At 38.9% G+C, this 19,679-nt stretch overlaps 1 protein-coding gene across 1 annotated transcript in view; it reads left to right on the forward strand.

Moving 5' to 3' along the window:
- The window catches only part of LOC119426488 (cadherin-18), a gene marked incomplete at its 5' end in the record, with an annotated part of 70,299 nt that overhangs the window by 20,869 nt on the left and 29,751 nt on the right, over nucleotides 1–19,679 (forward strand). The window contains 2 exon segments of the mRNA XM_037694045.1: nucleotides 2,640–2,761; nucleotides 5,980–6,097. Of these exon segments, the coding sequence (XP_037549973.1) occupies nucleotides 2,640–2,761; nucleotides 5,980–6,097 (240 nt within the window).

Consider the following 19,679-nt stretch of genomic DNA (forward strand, 5'->3'; position numbering starts at 1 on the left):
ATGAACTGAAAACCAACAATAATTCAATAGTCTTGGTACTATTTTTATTAAAAAATATTAACAATATTTAAATGAATACTATTATAGTATTATTATATTAAATTATTATTAGCTTTTTTTTTTTTTTTACAAATTTCTCATTACTATTGTTTTTAGCCTGCACAATAAAAATATTAAAATATAATTTAATAGTGTTTGAAAACATACAGATTGTGTAAAGCGTATGCTGAGTTGTGGTGAAATCAATATCTAGGTCAAAGCAGAGGCTGAGTTTGATTTTTCTCTTAACTCGTTGTAATTCATATCAAGCTTATCCAACTTGTAGTTCAGAACTGCATTAAAATCTTCAATGAGTTGTGTCACACATCGAGACTTGGACAAAAACAATTAAAACATAAAAGAAATACACTCTGGTTCTCCTTTTTTGCCCATTTTGCTCCCACTAGATAAGAAGACACCCTGAGGGGATCGTACCGTGAGAGGGCAGCCTGGGTTCAAATTCATAGAGAGCAACACAGGAGGTGAAATCAATATCAATAAAAGAAGGGTTCCATAAAAAGCAATGAGAACATGAATCAGCACCGCACATGCTCCTTTTCCTTTAGAATTAAATTGTTATCACATTGTAGGCACAGAACCAAGATGTCCAGCGTGTTATTTAAAGACACTTTAACTGGATGAGATGATTGGACGTTACTCATTCCTTCATATGTTTTAGATTTACTGGGAAGACATTGAAAATACGTTTTTACTGTCGGTCCAGAATCACTTGCCTCCTTGTAACTGTGGTTGCATTTTAGATGCTTTTAATATCCTTTTTTACAAATAAATAGGTTTGAGTTGTGATCTGTTTAGCTTCATTACAGCAGGAGTAGGAATTCTGAGCAGTGGGATAAAAAACATGACATAGCAAACGTCATGGGACGTACGTCTTCTTACACAGATGTAACTACACCACTGTATCTGCTGCCAAAAGTATGCCTTCTAAATCAGCAAGTGTAAACTTGGTTGCATAAAATATATTAAAGGTTATCAAAGTAATATGAGTACATGCTTTGGAAACACCCCAGTACTAACATATGACCCTTTGAGACATGTGTGTTATATTTAACTCCACTTTACATGATAGTGAGATAAAAATAGAACATTTTCATTTAGAAATGTGTGAAAAAGTACAAGCGTTTGCAACACTTCAGTAGGTAACAGAACAACCTTGAAGACCACATGTACATGTGCAGCTGCTCAGTATTTAAACACAATAACCAACAGAAAATATCATATACATTCAATTATGTGTTAAATTACCAATCTAAAGGAAACAGTAGCTATTTGTGCAATGATCATAATGCATTTAAATTGGATTGAGGGTGTTTTCTTATGTCCTTTATATCAAATCAGTCTCAATTGTATAAATGTATTTCCCCTCACTGACAGTTAATTAAATCAATATTAGATCACTCTGGTCAATGGGGATGGCTCTGAATGTTAATGTTCTTGTTTCTTCACCTCTCGTTAGTATTCAGCCATGCAATGCATGCCAAGATACTGAAAACGCACACGTTTTCTTTACCACTTTGAACAGCTAAGCTTTACAGTGTCTTAGAAAAAGGCAAAGCAGCCAAACAATGCAAGCTTTGTGCTGAGATGTGAAAGAAAATACACGGAGCGAGGCTGTGACAGAAAATAGAACGTTGAAATTTAGCTCCTGCTTTTAATTGGATCTCATTGGTACTTAAAAAGTAAATGCATAGCGGACTGTAAATACTGTAAATGCACATTCCACACCTCCTCTTGACACTGGAAATGAAAACAAGCATTACTCACATGCACACTCGTTCATGAGGCTTGGATCTGTCAGATAAAAGTAGGACTAAATATACAGAACATGTGCACCTAGGTCACTTTTTAGGTTTTCACTGATGGTTTTGCTGAGCAAACATGCAACTCCCCCCGTTCTGTTACGCTCAGACTGCAGTTCATTATATCTCCTGGAAGCCGCCCAGTACACCTCTGTCTGGGACACAGGTTCCTCTGGGGTTGGCAGCCAGCTGCTTCATTCAACGGCCCTCACTGTCGAGACATGGACTCCTCCATCCTACTGCTGGTTTTAGACTTTCGTGAAAGGCTTTTCCAGTCTGACAATATTGAAACGCATACTTTTTAAAAAATAATTACTCAAATAGACAACATTATTTCTGACTGACATGCCCTCAAACAGTTCCTATATCCATACAATAAAGCAGCATTGTGCTAATTCACGACAAAAAATATAGTGATTGTGTGTTTGCACTCAACAGAATGTCTAAAAACATATAATTAATTAAGTTTAGGAAAAAAAGCTATTTCTGAAACATCACAAGCAGGAAACAGATGCATATCGAGCGATTGTCACTGTTTTGTGTAGAAAAAGTGCTTTCTAGTTAATTATACACAGAATAAATTATATGGTGTCAAATATGTGAGAAAAAACTGAATAAATAAATAATTATCTTGTGTGGTTTTAATTTAGTAATATATGCACCATTCATATTCTGTGGGCACCGTGTCTATGCTGTGAGCTTTCTAGAATGTTCAGTTTTAGTTTAAAGTTATAACTGTCTTTTCATTCTTTTTTCTTTGTATTAATTTATTTGCTACAGACAACCCCAGTCTTCTCAGACACGTTCCCGTTACCGTCCAGGTTCTGGACATGAACGATAATCCACCCGAGGTACCAACCGATGAGGAAGTCATTGTCTGTGAGAACTCAAGGCCCGACCAGGTGATTCAGCTGAAGAAATGCCATGAGCACAGTTCTGCTTTCACTTTATCTTTATTCACACATGTTCAAAACATTCCTGATCTGAAAGACTGCTGGAAAAAGGAAAAAGGAAGTAGCACACCAGCCACAGTCATTTCCCTGACTGTTTGCACTCGGCTCTTGTTTCTCAGCATTCTGGGCTGCTCAGCGAGGCCAGAACTGTAACGACTCCTACGGTGCTGGAGAGAGCTGCTTAATCATCTCTATTCAAAACGAGCATCTCAGCAGCAAACCATGACAGCTCTAAACCGAAGCTCATTCCAGTTTGCTCTCAGTAGTCTTTGATTCATTCAAATTAAGAAAGTTTTGAGATATAGAGCAATCAGCAGCAAGGAAATGACTGAAAGGCTGGTTCTGCAAAGGATGATGGAGTAAAGACGGAAAGACCCAACTAGATACATTTTTAATAGTTCAAAGCTGGTAGACGTAAAGTTTAATAGAAGTTTGTATTAAATTTGAATTGCAGTCAAATTGTAAGCTCAATGCTCTGAGCTCAAGGGATTAAATAAGAGCTATAATTTCTTGACGACAGTTGACTCCTACATTGAGCAGACGATGAATGGAAAGGAACGCAGCATTAATACTCGTTTTTTCTAAAAACTTTTTGCATTTCATTTTTTTATACCAAAGCAGCAAGTTGTGAAATAATTAGTCAATTGATATTTAATAAAACATCAACCAAACACCTAGTTTTACCAATAAACTAGTGTGTTCAATGCCATGGCACAGTGTGTTAAATCACAAACAGCTTTCTATACGTCTGGGACAAAAAGGATTCAAAAACATGTAAATATCTCTGGAACACCTACTGGTTTTCTTTAAATTGAATGTACATGCCAGAGCCTTTAGTTTTACTTTAAAACCCCAGCTTTGTCTAGTAATGTATAATCAAACGGTTCCTACTGCTTGTACTACGATTCCTACTTCACGATTTTTCACTTATTGCGGGGCTTCAGGGCACGGATCCCCCGCGATAAACGAGGGACTACTGTATACACCATCTTCACATAGTGGGCCAACCAGTTTGATGGTGATAAGATGGTTTCTGGAGTCCGCCCTCTCCCCCCGTCAACTCCTCTGAGGCAGCCATAGCCAAAGTGGTTCAAAACATCAGAGTTCATGCTCAATCATCCAGGTACGCTGGTAAAGACTCTCAGTCGTCCAGGGCGTGGTAAATTCAAACAGGTTGAAGACAAAACCAGATGAACTTTATTTGTAACAGAAGACGTTGTAACAGGAGCTTTAGCTCTTCACGTGAGAAACTAAATGTCTTCTGTTACAAATAAAGTTCATTTAACAAGGTTCATGCTCAATCATCCAGGTATCAAACCCAATCATTTCCAGTAAACTGTTTCCCCACCAAGCAGTAAACTCCTTAAGTGGACCAACCAGTTTGCTGTAGCTAAGATGGTTTCTGGAACTCCTCAGACTGATGAAGCCCTTCGGATAGAGGGCAAAATGTCTCTATAAAAAGTAAACTGTCCAGATGACCTCACTGAGAATTATTGGATAAAGTCCAGATTTTTTTTTTGTCCTACCTTTTTCGAATAATCCAGGCAGAAAATCAAACAATTTCAGTCAGATCATCTGGATGGTTTATTTTTTTGTTGAGTTGTTTCGTCCTTCATCCAAACGACTTGATCAGTCTGAGGAGCGACAACAAACTCAGTCCCACAAGCAGGACACTCACAAATGTGAGCTGATAAAGTCCTTTGGATGAAGGATGAAATGTCTCAACAGAAAAAAAAAAGTCCAGATGACCTGACTGAACTTCGTTGCATATCCTACCTGGATTACTGAGCATGAACTTTGATGTTTTGAACCACTTTGGCTGCCCCAGAGGAGTAGATGGGGGAGAGGGCGGGTCCCAATTCAATTCAGTTTATTTATATTGCAGCGAGTCACAACAGAAGTCATCTCAGAAACCATCTTATCAAACTGTTTGGTCCACCATGGGAGTCTGCTGCTTGTGGGACTGAGTTTATTGTGACTCCTCAGACTGATGAAGTCCTTTGGATGAAGGACGAATTGTTTCAACAACCAAAAGAGAAACCATCCAGATGACCTGACTGAACATTGTTGGATACCATATGCTATTATCAAGGTTTATTTTGTTGTTGTTTTTTTTTCATAGAAATTAAAAATATAATTGATCTCATAGCTCAAAACATAATTTGAATTAGTAAATGTATTCAGATGAGACTGGCATGTTTTCTTACATCGCTGGCAGAGAGACGTCTCTGAAAAAAGCTACATATCACTGAATAAATTCAAATAAACAATGAATAAAAATCTAAAACACTTGAGTCTATATTTTCAAAACCAAACAGACACTTGGAACAGATTAGCACTTACTCAGGCATGGATTTCTTTAGATAGCAGACATTTTTCATCTATCAAGTCTTTTTTAAATTTATTTTTATTCCAGTGGCATCGTCTAGTTTTTGTCTACTCTTTGAGCAAATACATCATAATTAATGTGGCTTATCTAACTAGAAAAATAAATAAAAGGTTCCTCATCTGTTTTAATTTCATAAAAAATAAGGACTTTGGCTGTACGTTTAGATAAATGTAAGTATGAAAATGACAAATGTGTCATTTTCATTCAGATTTTGCTTTACAGAAAAAAGTTGAACAGTGCTTAAAACACTATTCCTGTTTGAAACACACAAAAATAACACTTGCTTAAAAGATGAGCAAATTTTATAATGATTATCTTTTTTCATAATTATCATAATATAGGAATAATCCTTATCTAGCAGTCGTTAGTTTAACCAATTACACGTAAAGGCTGACTACTCACCTTCAGACATACCAGCGAAGCCACAACTGCATGTAGCTGGAAGACAATAAGAAACAATGTCACTCTTATTAAGAAATACAATATCTGAGCAATAATATAAGCAACAAGCACCAATAATCAGGACAGGCTCACTCCTCTGTCATTGTACCAGTTTTCTGTTAGAGGAAGCAGAGGCTGTCCCACAAGGTCCATGGACAGTAAAGACCTGTGTGTGTCCTTTCAAAAGAGGTTTAGAAGAACTATTTCTCTCACCGGGTATATTCAATTTATGTTCTTTGACATGTAGAGAGAACCGATGATCATAACATGGTGCCATAGGGAAAGCGAGTGCTGCTGTGTCGAAGTCAGAATTTACTTTGTGTCTTTTGGCCAACAGGTGATCCAGACTGTCACAGCAGTGGATAAGGATGACTTTGCCAATGGACAGCGGTTTACTTTTGCTTTGCCCAGCCAGCTACCAGTCAATCCCAACTTCACCTTAAAAGACAATGGAGGTAATCAAGTTAATCAAACTATTTGTGAGCATTTCTTATGAGTTTTGCACGTTACTCGCATGGGGCTCCATGTTGTTCCCATAACCAAGCTATGCTGATGAAGATTTTCAGTCATCCAGGACATGGTAAATTCAACAAAGTTAAAGACACAAACAACTAGACTTTATTTGTAACAGTAGAAGTTTCCCTTCTTATCCGAGGAGCTTTTTCAATCCAAAGAACAGAGTGTGTGGTTCGAGTTATAAAGCTGAGGTGAGCTAGATACTTATGCAGATTGCCCTATCACTCCTCACAACAGAGGTTTGTTAGGGTCTTTGTTCGTCTGACTCACAGGCCACTCTGGTCACATGGATGAAATTCCTGATAGGAGTGAAAATGGCTGGGTGTCAGACCTAAAGCTGCATTATGAGTTTTTGAAAGCTGAAATTTGGAATGTGCGATATATACGGTACACGGTAGAAACGATAGACATTTAGCTTATGATAGAGACCTATCTTCTACCGGCTTACTGCAGTAATGCTGTGTCTGATGTAAAATCAGAGTTGTCAGTTTTAATTGTTTTAGCTTTAGAGATTGCATTTGAGTTTAAAAAAATAAATAAATAAAATAAACCTGCTCTCTGATCTGTGAAAAGAATGCTGTGTTGTATGATTTTACAGTGAGACCCTCTGGTCAAAGCCACAGAGGAAACTGGTCGCCATTTTGTGTCAGCTCTCCTTTAAACAGAAGGAGACGCCCACTCGAGGGTTGGAGGGTGAAGTGTTTTCAGTGTAAAATGCTGCTCTGTTGCTGTTCATTTCTGAACACTGGAAACTGTTAACAACATATTATTTTGTTTAAAAGATATGGCTAAAACTACATTTGATAACTTTTGCACTGTTTTGCGCTACAAGAAAGAAGCCTAATACTCAATTTGTTTTTTTATTTAAAAACTCTCTGGACCAAGTAGTAGAATTTTCTTCATTGCAATTATTTTTTGGTATAGCAGTTTTCAAAATAAATGATGGCAAAAGAACACCCTATGCTTTGTTTCATTCCTATTGTAAGTTTTATACCAAAACATATTGTGATATATATCGTTACCGCCACCCATCACAATACATATCGTGATATGAATTGTATGCCTTATCGCACATCCCTAGCTGAAATCTGAGACCTCCTCTGTTAAAGATGGTTTCTCTCGTTTTACACCAATGGCTTCCTTCACTACCCCTCTAAAACCATCTGTCTTCTTGGTCCAACATAGAACATGTTGGTCCTCAAATGAGTGTCCCTTCTCTGTGAGGTGAACAGCTGAGTCTTGTTCTGAAGAGCTGGCTCTCCTGCGTTGAGCCATGTTTGTGTGAAGAAGCTGTTTGGTTTCTCCTCTATAGAGATCTGGACATTTCTCGCTGAACTGAACTGTATATCACGCCACTCTGTTTGTGTTTGGGTGTTTTGTCCTTAGGGTGCACCGGCCTCTGTCTGAGAGTCCTGTCGGGTTTGAAATGAACAAGTTCAGTTGTTTTTGTCTTGAAGTTTTTTTAACATAACCAAGCTACTGTAAGTTGTCCTTGTTTCCTCATTCTTTTGAAAAGTAGAAACATTGTTACCATATTAAATGGGTGTGGTAAGGATGCAGATGCTGCTGGGATATGTGTTGATTCCAGTCTGTGATAAGCAGAAGTCATAGAGCTATGGCATGTGTGCACTTTCTGTTGTCAAATGGATAAGCCACTCGGCCGCTCCCACTCTCCGCTTCCTTTGTATTATACTGGGCCTGCCTTTGGCCGGCAGTGAGCGTTGCCATAGCAACAATTTCAGTGTCAGGTGAATACCTAGCCCTGGGGTGGGCTGCAATCATAGGGCTTTTATAAGCTCTCAGCCAGAAGATCTTACGGTCGCCTGCTGAGGAAGAAGAGTTCACAGCGCTCCGGATGCCAGGGAGCAGCATAAAAACAGAATGGAAGGTCACATGAGAGAGATAACAAATAAATAAATAAATAAATAAAAAGCCAGGGATAAAAGAAGATAGCTGTTTTTAGCTCTTTGTCCAATTGCTTCCTGTAATAAGCTTTTGCTTGCATACTTTCACTACAGCGTTGCTGCTTTTATTACTGTAGTTCTGCATGCTGCATGTCTAGCACTGAGAGACATCTCTCACCTTATGTCTACACACAACTGGTAAAGATCATAGGATTCAACGCAAGCCAAGAACAGACTGCAGCTCTGCCCCAGGGACACTACTCACCTTTAAGGCAGAGGAATAACTTAAATAGACAAAAGTAGTGCGTAAATAGGACCAGTTTAATACATTATAACCTCAGGCAAGTGTGAAGTCAACTAATTAAATAACAGAAATGGATGTGTGATGGTATTTAATAAAAGAGAAGACAGGATATTTACTTTACTTAATCAGTTTAATTTGATTCTAAGCCACTGATGTTACAGAAACTATAATTCCTCAAACATTTAAACAATATACCTCTTGCAAATGAAGTCTGTTTAAACATTCAGAGCCTGGTGTAAAGCCTCGGGCTACCGTGAGACGTTTAAAATCCCAACTCTTTGAGTGTTCATGCTTTTGCTGTTCTCTGTGGACGCCATCATGTTTGTTTGTTTCTGTAAGAAGCATCTTGCTAAAAGAACGGAGTTTTGTGATTAAAAGCAGTTCTTGCTTTTCTCATCGCAGCGTTTATTTTAATAAAAAGGGAAGAGACAATAAGTGAAACAAATAACTCTTCCAAGATGCATTTTGATTAAACAATGTAAATGAATTATACTGGCTGCACTGTTCTCAACATAAAGCCTTGGTTTTACATTGATGAACAGAAACAGAGCATTGTTCCACTTGGTGCAGAGTCCCAGTTAAACAGATAAAATGCTTGTTTTTCTTTCATAATACCAACAGTTGGAAACGTTTTCTGCTTTGGCAAAATGATCTTTGGGAAACTTGTAAGATTTGTTCTAAAAATATATTTATCTAGTTGTGAGTATCACCAGAGCACACAGGGCAGGAAGCTCTTCTTTTTTAAAGGATTATTAGCAGATTTTACTTGATGTGGCGTTATTGAGCCATATAGTTGGTGTTTCGGTTCCTATATGATCTTTAAAGCTTTTGATTTTCTGATGAAATTATTTGGATGAAATGAACTAAAAAAAAGTACAACTTTTATATGCATTGGTAAGAATTTAGAGTTTATTATTTACTCCTCTGAAAAAATGATAAGAAAGTAGCACAATTTAAATTTTTACAATTTACAACTATTTAGCATTTAAATGTATCCTGCTTGCACCGTTATATTCTACCATGTTGTTTTTTATAGCTCTCTTTAGGACGTTGTAAATATTCACTTGTGGCACTTTATTTTTGTACCCTTATTGCATGCTTGTAGTATTTCTTGTTTGTTTGCTCTTTGACTTTTTAGTGATTCAAATCTGTTCTTCTCATCAATTTCATGTTAACCTTGTGATACAAATAAACACAGCTTGAACTTGAACACATCTTTTTTTTTTTTTACTTGAACACATCTATGTAAAACATGTCTGTATGTGCGGCTTTAACAAAAACCGAGGGGATATCAGCAGCACTAGATCCTTAAAGGTTGTGTCCCTTACCAAGAATAAAGAAAAAGGGTGTTGGGCACAAAGTCATTCCCCAAAGAGCACAGTAAGAACTGCCCCTTAGGTCCCCTTCACTCTGGACGACGATCCAGTTGTGCTCTTTACAATCTATACCATATGTGTCAAACTCAAGGCCTGGGGGCCAAATGTGGCCCTTGTTGACATCTTATCTGGCCCCCAAGATGTTGTTTTAAATGCAAAATACTTTTATCACTTTACTTTTTTCAGTAATATTTGATTATGATGTCAAAAGTACAACAGAGAACATCAAATGAGACCAATCAAACTCTTGTTGAGGAACCTGCGACCAAGAAAATATGTTGTGTGTCTAACTTAACCCTGTACACATTAACATAGCTTGATTGTCAAACATAGGAAGGAGGACCTGCTGTGATGGCCTCACGCCTTTGCTCCTATACCTTTATCAAGACAAGGTCATAGAAACAACGTGGGGTATACATGGAAGTAGCATCATGCTAGCATGGCGTGATCTTTAAACATGCAGCTGCATTCTGACAGTTTGAGAGCAATAGAATGCAGATAGGTAGTAAAGATGCAGCGATGCATGTCAGGGACAAACCAAACAGCAGGAAACAACTATCTGGTTGGTACTGAGTGTAGCAGCATCACGGCTGACTTCACTCTTAAATAGTTTTTTTAGCATATTTGACACAATCCAGCCACATTCTAATAGAAGGTATAGATCAGGGCTGTCAAACTCACTTACAAAACTGGGCCAAAGTTAAAACCTTTTTCAAACTAAGGGCTGGTTTCAGAATCTACATTAACTACAAGTGCTGCATTTGGTCAGAATGTTTGTAGATGGTTATTTGTAATGAAAACCCTAAAGCATCCTTATTACTCTCTTGAAAACCCAACCAACACTTTGCAAAGATCATTGACTTTCTGACTGATTGTTTTAAGTCATAGAAAGGCAACTATCTAGTCTGATGAGGGGCCTAACTTCATTATTGTGTTTTAGTTTTTTTGTTTTAGTTATAAACCATTAAACATCGTGGGATTTTTGAGAGGTACTGCACAGGCTGAACAACTGGGAGATACAAGTAGAGGCAAGACTGAGGTGTTTTAGACATGTCCAGAGGAGGGACAGGGGTTTGGACATGTCCAGAGGAGGGACAGTGCTTTGGACATGTCCAGAGGAGGGACAGTGGTTTGGACATGTCCAGAGGAGGGACAGTGCTTTGGACATGTCCAGAGGAGGGACAGTGGTTTGGACATGTCCATAGGAGGGACAGTGGGTATATTGGTAGGCATGTGTTAGAAATGTAGCTGAACATACAAAGAGGAGATAAATGGATGCAGTTAGAGAGGACATGGAGAAAGTTGGAGTGAGGACTGAGGATGCAGAGGACAGAGTGAGATGGAGGAGGACTCGCTGTGATGATCCCTGAAGATGGAAAAGCTGAAAGAAGAAGAAGAAGAAGATGCATTGTGGGGTTCTGGTACTTTCTCCTGGAACTTACTTTCTTAACTTGGAGCCTTTTTGATTATTTTTATGAGCACATTTTGATTCAGCAAAGCAATATATATGGTTATTTGTCTAAACGGGGGAGAGGCAGCTGCCCTGAACAGCCTCTAGCTCTTTCTGTTGACCGGAGAGCAGCTCCACTGGAGCAGTTAAACCCATCAATCAAGATCACCAATTGGCTAGCTTTTATCCAAAGAAAGAAATGTGTGTTTAAGGATCTCCCTTCGGACTGGCTTTGCTCAGACTGACACATAACTGATTAAATATTCAGCAGCTTATCAGTGGAAACAGTCTCATTTTTGGACCTAAAACTATAAAAAAAAATAAAATGGGTTTGTTATGTACGTCACTTTTTTTTTTTTTTTTTTGCATTTAGAGTAATTTATCATGCACCTAAATTTGGTGACATCCCTTTTATCCCGTTCGTTTCCATCCACATTGTTACCTGCATAAACCTCTGTGAAAAGTTTCAGCAGCTGCTTTCAGGCTCAATGTGGCCTCAGTCACATGTTCTCAGTCGGATGCTGCATTTGCACTTGAAATAAAGAGGAAAAAGTACAGGCACAATGCAGCAAACTGTCGACTCCTGTGTCTGATAATTAAAGTAAGCTCCTCACACTCAAAGCAGCTTCTTTCATTGCTGGTGTTGCAGACTAACAGTTGGTAGCTGCTCTGTGCCAAGGCCTAATACATCCCTCTGTTGTTGTGCATCTGAAGAAAATCCCTCAGTCACTCACACCACTAACGCTCTCATGACCTCCTTTCATGCTCAGTTAGTATTTGCTTGTGCAGGCTCTTCTTCAAACTTGACTTTCTTCTGGTTCTGAGTGCATATTCATTTTATTTAAAGGAGAGAAAAACAGACTGAAGCCCCATTTAAACCTTACTAGTTAAATAGGTGCTTATATCTGCAATTGATTCATTCACTGTATTCATTTTTGATAATTTAACAATCATATTTTGTTTCTAAAGAACCATTAGTTAAATTGCCATAGATATTTTTTTCAGAAATGTTACCACTTATGCATATCAGATATCTTCAAAGCTATTATCTTGTTACTCTTAGTGCTTTTGTTCCTACAGAGACCTGTAACAGCACCAGTCCTCTTTCACTAAATCAGATAAGTGCAGTGTTTGAGTGTCAGCCTCTTTTTGAGCTAAAATAAAACTTCAATCTTTGTGAAAATGAAGCCAGGGCTCTTTAAACTCGTGGATGTGTTGATGCAGGTAAAGTGCTGGATGAGCCACAATAAGTGTAGGTCAAACTCATACAACATTACAGACATCATTAATGCAAAAAAAAAATAAAAAAAGCTCTGAAAAATCAGTGTCATAATTTCTCCTAGAAATCAAGATAATCTGAATCCATCTTGGTCTTGTTATCTATCATTTTAATTACATTTTTGTCCCCATTTCAGGGCGACCAGAGGGAACTGGTAATATCCTCCATCCGATCATCCGTACATGCATAATTTAAGCGTGAGAACTTGAAAAATAAGTGAGGTATCAACTTCAAGTTTCATGTGTGCCTTTATCTGGCTGTAAGAAAAGTTCCATTCAAAAACTGAGCTGCCACGTCAAAAACAACTACCACATGTTTGTGTGTGTATAGTTTAGAGCGGGGGGAGATGCAGCCGAGATGCAGCCGAGATGCAGCCGAGCTGCGCCCGCACCGGCAGCCCAGAGCAGGGTGGGGGTAGAGAAAAAAGCCGAGCTGCGTTTGAAGCGGCAAATGACACAATGTAACCTTTTTTATTGTTTTGTACCGGCAGCTTAGTGCGGCGTGGAGACTACTGAGATGCGTGTTGTTTGTTTTTAGCTAGCTAGTATTGTGCGCAACTAATTAGCATTACGCCAGTACCGACAGGTGGGGGGGGTGCGCAGTTCGGTCTGGTCATTCGGCACGCTTGGTTCTGCTAACGGGGCAGGGTCCCACACTTGTATAATGGTAGGGAAGACACTGACGTAATATGTCATGAAATTAGCATATTGTGATATAATTTAATTTCATGGGCAAGCTTTTTTTTACTGGTATTATCGTGAACGATAGGCAGAACGGTGGTGCAACTGGTAGAGCTGCTGCCTCTCAGCGAGCAGGTCGTTGGTTCAAACCCCGGTCCAGGGTCCTTTCTGGGTGGAGTTTGCATGTTCTCTCCGTGCATGCGTGGGTTTTCTCCGGGTACTCCAGTTTCCTCCCACAGACCAAAAACATGCATGTTAGGCTGATTGGTAACTCTAAATTGTCCCTAGGTGTGAGTGAGAGAGTGAATGGTTGTTTGTCTCGTTTGTCTCTATGTGTCCCTGTGATGGACTTGCGACCCGTCCAGGGTGTACCCCGCCCCTCGCACAGTGATTGCTGGACATGGGCACCAGCGATCCCTGTGACCCAAAATGGAATAAGCGGGTAAAGATAATGGATGGATGGATGGATGGATGGATGGATGGATGGATGGATGGATGGATGGATTGTGAACGATATGATATGGCCCAGCTCTAATATACAGTATACTGTGCACATTTTGTGAGCTAGATAACTTGATAAAAAGGCAATGGGCCAACTTCCATTTTGGTGTGTGGCTACATCTAGGCGTAAGAAATGTTCCTCTCGAAAGCTGAGTTCATGTAATTGCAGATTGTTGGTGTTTCCGATGGGGCGGGTGGGGCTTCACTTCTGCACCTAGTGGTGGATACAATTCTCTCTCCTCTGGCCAGAATCTGTCACTGCACCATCTCGGAAAAGAAAGCATCCATCCATCCATCCATCCATCCATCCATCCATCCATCCATCCATCCATTATCTTCTACCCGCTTCTTTCATTTTGGGTCATGGGGGTCACATGTGCCCATAAACTACTTCTGTTCTTATACACAATGTAATCCCTACCCACTTGAATAGAGTACCATGCACTCAAATCATTGCAGTTTACTTGCATTTCATGTTTAATTCCAATCCAGAAAAAAAAACACTTACTTTGAAAACTACAAACATTCACTATTCACATCCTTCAACAATGTGAGACATCAGCATATATCTTGTTACTTTAAAAATAGCAATTAAACAAAGGGTGTTGCGTCTACATAATGTACATAGCTAAAACTGAATTATTGTCTTCTGATAGCAGTATGAGAAGACTTTTTTTTTTTTTTTTTGAGAGGGCGTGAGAGAGTAGAACAGCCTGTCACATGGTTTTATCAAAATTACATAGAAAGAAGCTAAAGTGCAAGGACTGGGATTGTCATAATTATTACTTTATGTTTATGATTCACCTAAAATCTGGCATTTGGAGAATTAGACTAAAATACTGTAAAACAGGTGCTGTCTGCATATCAGTGCTCAGGCTTGTAATATTATATTTTTACGCTATATTTTTTTAAGTATTGCATTCCTAACTGCAAATTATTAAACACACCCCATATTTAATTCAAACATGCTAAAACCCATGATTATAGTAAAACCAGCTGGAAAAACTTTTTATTTTTTTAACCAGGAAAATTGTAGTGATTAAAGTCATAATAACTGTCAAAATATGTCTTTTTTATGTTTTGATTTGAACTTTAATGCTTGTAACACAACTTCTACATCAATAATTATGTGCTTGCATGTTGATTTATTCAAACTCATCAGGGATTTTGTAAAACTTGTGTTGGAAGATAGCAAATATTTCTTACCTTTGCTCATCAACTCATATTGTCCACAAAACTTAATTTTGTTGAGTTACTCATTTAATACAAAACAACTGATAGCCTTCTGTCAATGAATGGTTTTTATTTAGTTATTATTTTGTCAAAAAATAAGACATATTTCCATAAAAGTTAAATCAAAAACATTGAAATTGTATTATTAACTGCATAAAAATAATTGTTATATCTACCAAAAATTATGTTTGGAAATAAATTAGTTTGATCCCAATAAACAGTACGTCCAGACACTACAGGACATCATTTGGGATTGTTGAGATGGCAACTATAAGGTTTGTCTAAATAACTATTGCAAATGACAAGTCACGGTGTGTAAGCCTTCAGCAGTGTCCATTATCTTGAAGCATTATGATTTCATAGGAAACACACTGAAGTGGACTGAGACTCAAAAGTGCAAACATGACTAGAACCATCAAAGTCAATTACAAAATAGAGAGTTTAAATGCTGAAAGACAGTCAGTGTTGCAGACAATACTGTAAAACTACATATAACAAGAATTAAATGAATTAATACAGATAAAAACGGTTTTGTATGATGTAAGTGTTGTTTCTTGCAGGTTCCATGTAGCCACTGAAACTTCCTGTAAATATTCACAGGAGGAACATGGAGACAGCTCTTACAAATAAAGCATTTTGATTTAGACAAATCGTGAATATCGTATCTCAGAAGAAGCCTGCTGCTACGTGCCACTTCGGAGTGAAAACTGCAAACATACCAGATGATATGAAATTTGAAATAGTAGTTGCCAACTACCCCCAAAAAGAAAACTGGTGTTCTATTTTGGAAATAAATTAAATTATACAAGGGGTAGGAAAGCAGGTGAAGGTAGTAAAATATACTTCTCTTTCATACAGTAACAAATCAAGAACACTGTTAAACCGAGGAATCGTAAAGCTAGGCACAGAAAAAGCTGACACAAATAAACCAACTTGAATATATGAACAGAGGATCTGGCAGTGATTGAAAGCAGCTTGGCTGAGTGTGCACTGAGGAAATGAGAAACTGTAGTCAAGGCAAGTGTGATGTTTAACACAGTACGAGCTGATGTGAAAAATGTAAAGCTCACTGAAGAACTAACTCTGTTTTGAAGTCAAACAGAAAAATGGTGTACAATTAGCAAAGATACACAAAGAGAACAATTCAAAGCAAATCAAAAACACAAAACAAACATTAAATTATAATAAAAATGTATCAGCTCACAACAAATTGCACATTAGGTGTCTCATAATTATGTGATTAAGATACGTCTGGCTGTGATGTATTTGATTGAACAACAAACTTTTGTCAAAGTACAAAGTGAACATTTTCAAACTCCTTGGAATTAACTCTAAATTTTCTAAAAATCACAATAAGTTAAAGTTACATGGGCGCTAATGAAGTTCTTTAATACAACACAAACAGTAAGAGTAAAAACAACAGCTCTGGTGACTATCTGCCACATCTCATATATGAGTTACTCACCTCATCTCACTACCATCTCTCCAAGACATGTCCAAACCTCCACTGGTCATCAGGTCCTACTGCCTGCCCCTTCTTCATTCTTTTCAGAGCTTTCCAAACTTCACCCTCATTAATATTTCCCACTTCCTGGTCCACAGTTTCTATGACCTCTACTCTTCTTTCTTGTTCATTCTCTTCATTCATTAACTCCTCAAAGTACCCCTTCCATCTTCCCATCACACTCTTCGCCCTTGTTAGAACATTACCATTCCTATCTTTAACAAGCCTAACTTGCTGCACATCCTTTCCAGCCTGATCCCTCTGTCTCACCAGTTGTTCTCTTCTCACCCTCTTTTGTGTCCAACCTCCCACACAACTCATCATGCACCTTCTAATTTGTCTTTGCTACCTCCCTCTTTGAACTAAGTTGCATCTCCTTATATTCCTGTCTCCTCTCTTCAGTCCTCTCTCTGTCATATGTCTTCATGGCTAACCTCTTTCTTTGAACATCTTCTTGCACTTCACTATTCCACCACCAGGTTTCCTGATCATCCATTCTCTGTCCAGATGACACACCAAGTACGTTCCTACCTGTCTCTCTAATTACTGTTGCTGTAGTAGTCCAGTCATCTGGAAGCTCTTTCTTACCACCCAGAGCCTTTAACAGCTCCTCTCTGAACTCCTAATAACATTCACCCTTTCTCAGCTTCCACCATTTGGTCTTCTCTGATATTACTATTTATTTTATTTCCGTCACAACAACATTCATTCTACACACAACCATCCGATGCTGTCTGGCCACGTTCTCCCCTGCAACAACCTTACAGTCTCCAACCTCCCTCACGTTTCTTCTTCTACACAGAATGTAGTCGACCTGCGTACTCCTTCCTCCACTCTTAGGGGTCGCTCTATGTTCCTCCCTCTTTTGGAAATAGGTGTTGACTACAGCCATTTCCATTATCTTGGTGAAATCCACCACCATCTGTCTTTCCTGGTTTCTTTCCTTGACACCAAACCTACCCATCACTTCCTCATCCCCTGTTTCCTTCACCAACATGTCCATTCAGGTCTGCTCCCATCACCACTCTCTCCTCCCTGGGAATACTCTCTATCACTTCATCCAGATCTTTACAAAATGTATTGTTCTCCTCTTCGTAACATCCGACCTGTGTAGCATAACCACTGACAACATTTAGCATCAGACCTTCTACTTCTGCCTTCAGACACATAACCCTATCTGACACTCTTTTCACCTCTAATACATGATATACAAAGTCATCTTTCATGACCACCCCTAGTCAATTTCTCTTTTCATCCACACCATGATAAAACAGTTTAAACCCTGCTCTATTGCTGTGAACCTTGCTGCTCTTCCACTTTGTGTCTTGGACACAGAAAACATCTACCTTCCTTCTCTGCATCATGTCAGCCAGCTCTCTACCTTTGCTTGTCATTGTCCCCACATTTAGATTCACCACCTTTTGTCCTTAATTCTTGACTTTCTTCTCTCCCTCTGTCTCCTGACATGTTTCCTTCCTCATTGTTGTCGACTAACAGTAGCACAATTTACGCTGGCGCCTTATTTGTCAACAGCACCCGTGGCGGTCGTTAACGTGAGCCTCAACATATATGGTATAGTGTCGCTTAGATGAACTCGCATTATAGATTTGCCCAACATGTTTTACGTTGGATGACCTGACATAATCCTTACCATGTACCTGGCCTTGGGATCGACACAAGAGATGCACCTTTTTTGTGCTTCCTAGTGGTTGGTTTAGATTATCTGCTACATGAGAAGTAGATCTTCCTCACATTAAAGATGTACGACATGTAGTTTGGTTTTAGTCGTGTAACAAACTGTATTTGTTATAAGTAGATGTACCACAGAGCTTTCTGTTATGTTTAGAGTGGAAACTGCAGAGAACCAGATTCCATCAGCAGCGCCTACAAACACCCACCAAAGTTTTCAAGAAATGCATTAAAGTGCATGTGTAGGCAAGTGTGAAGTCTGCAGAGAAGTGCTTGTCATGTGTTTGTTGGTTTATTTATTTATTTTCATCTCACTGAGTGTCAGCCATATACTGCATATTTTATTTAGCATCTGATAAATACTTAGCATATCAGAGATATAAAGTTATGTAATTGTTCCATCAAATGTATGTAAGAAAACGAGAACCATCAGCCATATTCATCTACTCCTTTCCATTGTCTTTTTTTTTCAACTCCAGCAATTTTTTTATAAACTTCATAGCTTGACAAGAAGCAACTAGAATTCATATATGGTACAAAAGTTATGCAAGTGACACTCCTCATCGTGCTGATACTTTTGGAAAAGTGAAAAATGAGGCCATTCGCCAGCCCTGACTTAGCATGCTCCGTGCAAAGAGGAAATCCAGAGGGTGTGTGGGACCTCACATGCCATGCATACTAATAGTGTTTTTCACGTGTTGGGAAACCAGACAGAAAGAAGAAAAAAGGATAATTTATTGGTGGTGTTTTGCAACATAATGTAAACTGAATTGTTCACTATATTTTCATTTGAAAAGGGTATTTGATTTTTTTTTTTCTCATTTACTCAGTGGTGGCATGTTGCTCCACATGCCACATAAACTGTGAAATCTTGTACTGGGCTTCCTTGGAAGTGGATGTGTGGATGCAGCAGTGTGGCTGCAGATGGCCCATTTCAATGCTGCCTTAATCAACAAGCACACCGCTCTCCTCCAACCACCTGCGACGAGACGGTGTAATGTGAATCACCATAACATAATCAATGTGAACTTCCTCACTGTGGTCAGTACAAGGACCCATGTTGCTGTGGTTCTGTGCCTCGGCATGTCAAGTCTGTTACGATGAGCGTCACAAACACAGAACGCAGTTGTTCTCTCTTTGGCTCGGCTTCAGTCGTCAACCTCGTGACACTCTGTGCTTTTGCTCAGACATCCAACTCCCCACTTACCCCTCTCCTCTGTCATTTCCAAATCCTCATCGCTCTTAGATGTTTGCATCTCTAACAGTGCACTCTCTCAAACCCTCCACCCAGATTCATGCTGACACGGTGATGTGTCGAACCTGACTTCATAACGCTTGAAGTACGTGTTGTCTTTCCAACTGTCGATCATTCTAATTATTCATGGATGGAGCTGGGATTGGTGTGGGAGGCGAGGTCTCAGAGTAGCAGCTCGATAGTACAGCTCGGCGGAGGTGTTCTCACTGGCTGGAAAGAAAAGGTTGCCCTTGTGCACGATTCAGCATTTTCAGACCTTAAATCGTGTGAGCATGCATTTCATTGTGCAATGTGTCATCTGTGAATTTTTAGTTGGTAAGTATTGTAGAGTTATTCATACAGCTAC

Source organism: Nematolebias whitei, chromosome 20 (genome assembly GCF_014905685.2).
Source record: "Nematolebias whitei isolate Nwh7 chromosome 20, NemWhi1, whole genome shotgun sequence".
Classification (NCBI taxonomy): Eukaryota; Metazoa; Chordata; class Actinopteri; order Cyprinodontiformes; family Rivulidae; genus Nematolebias; species Nematolebias whitei.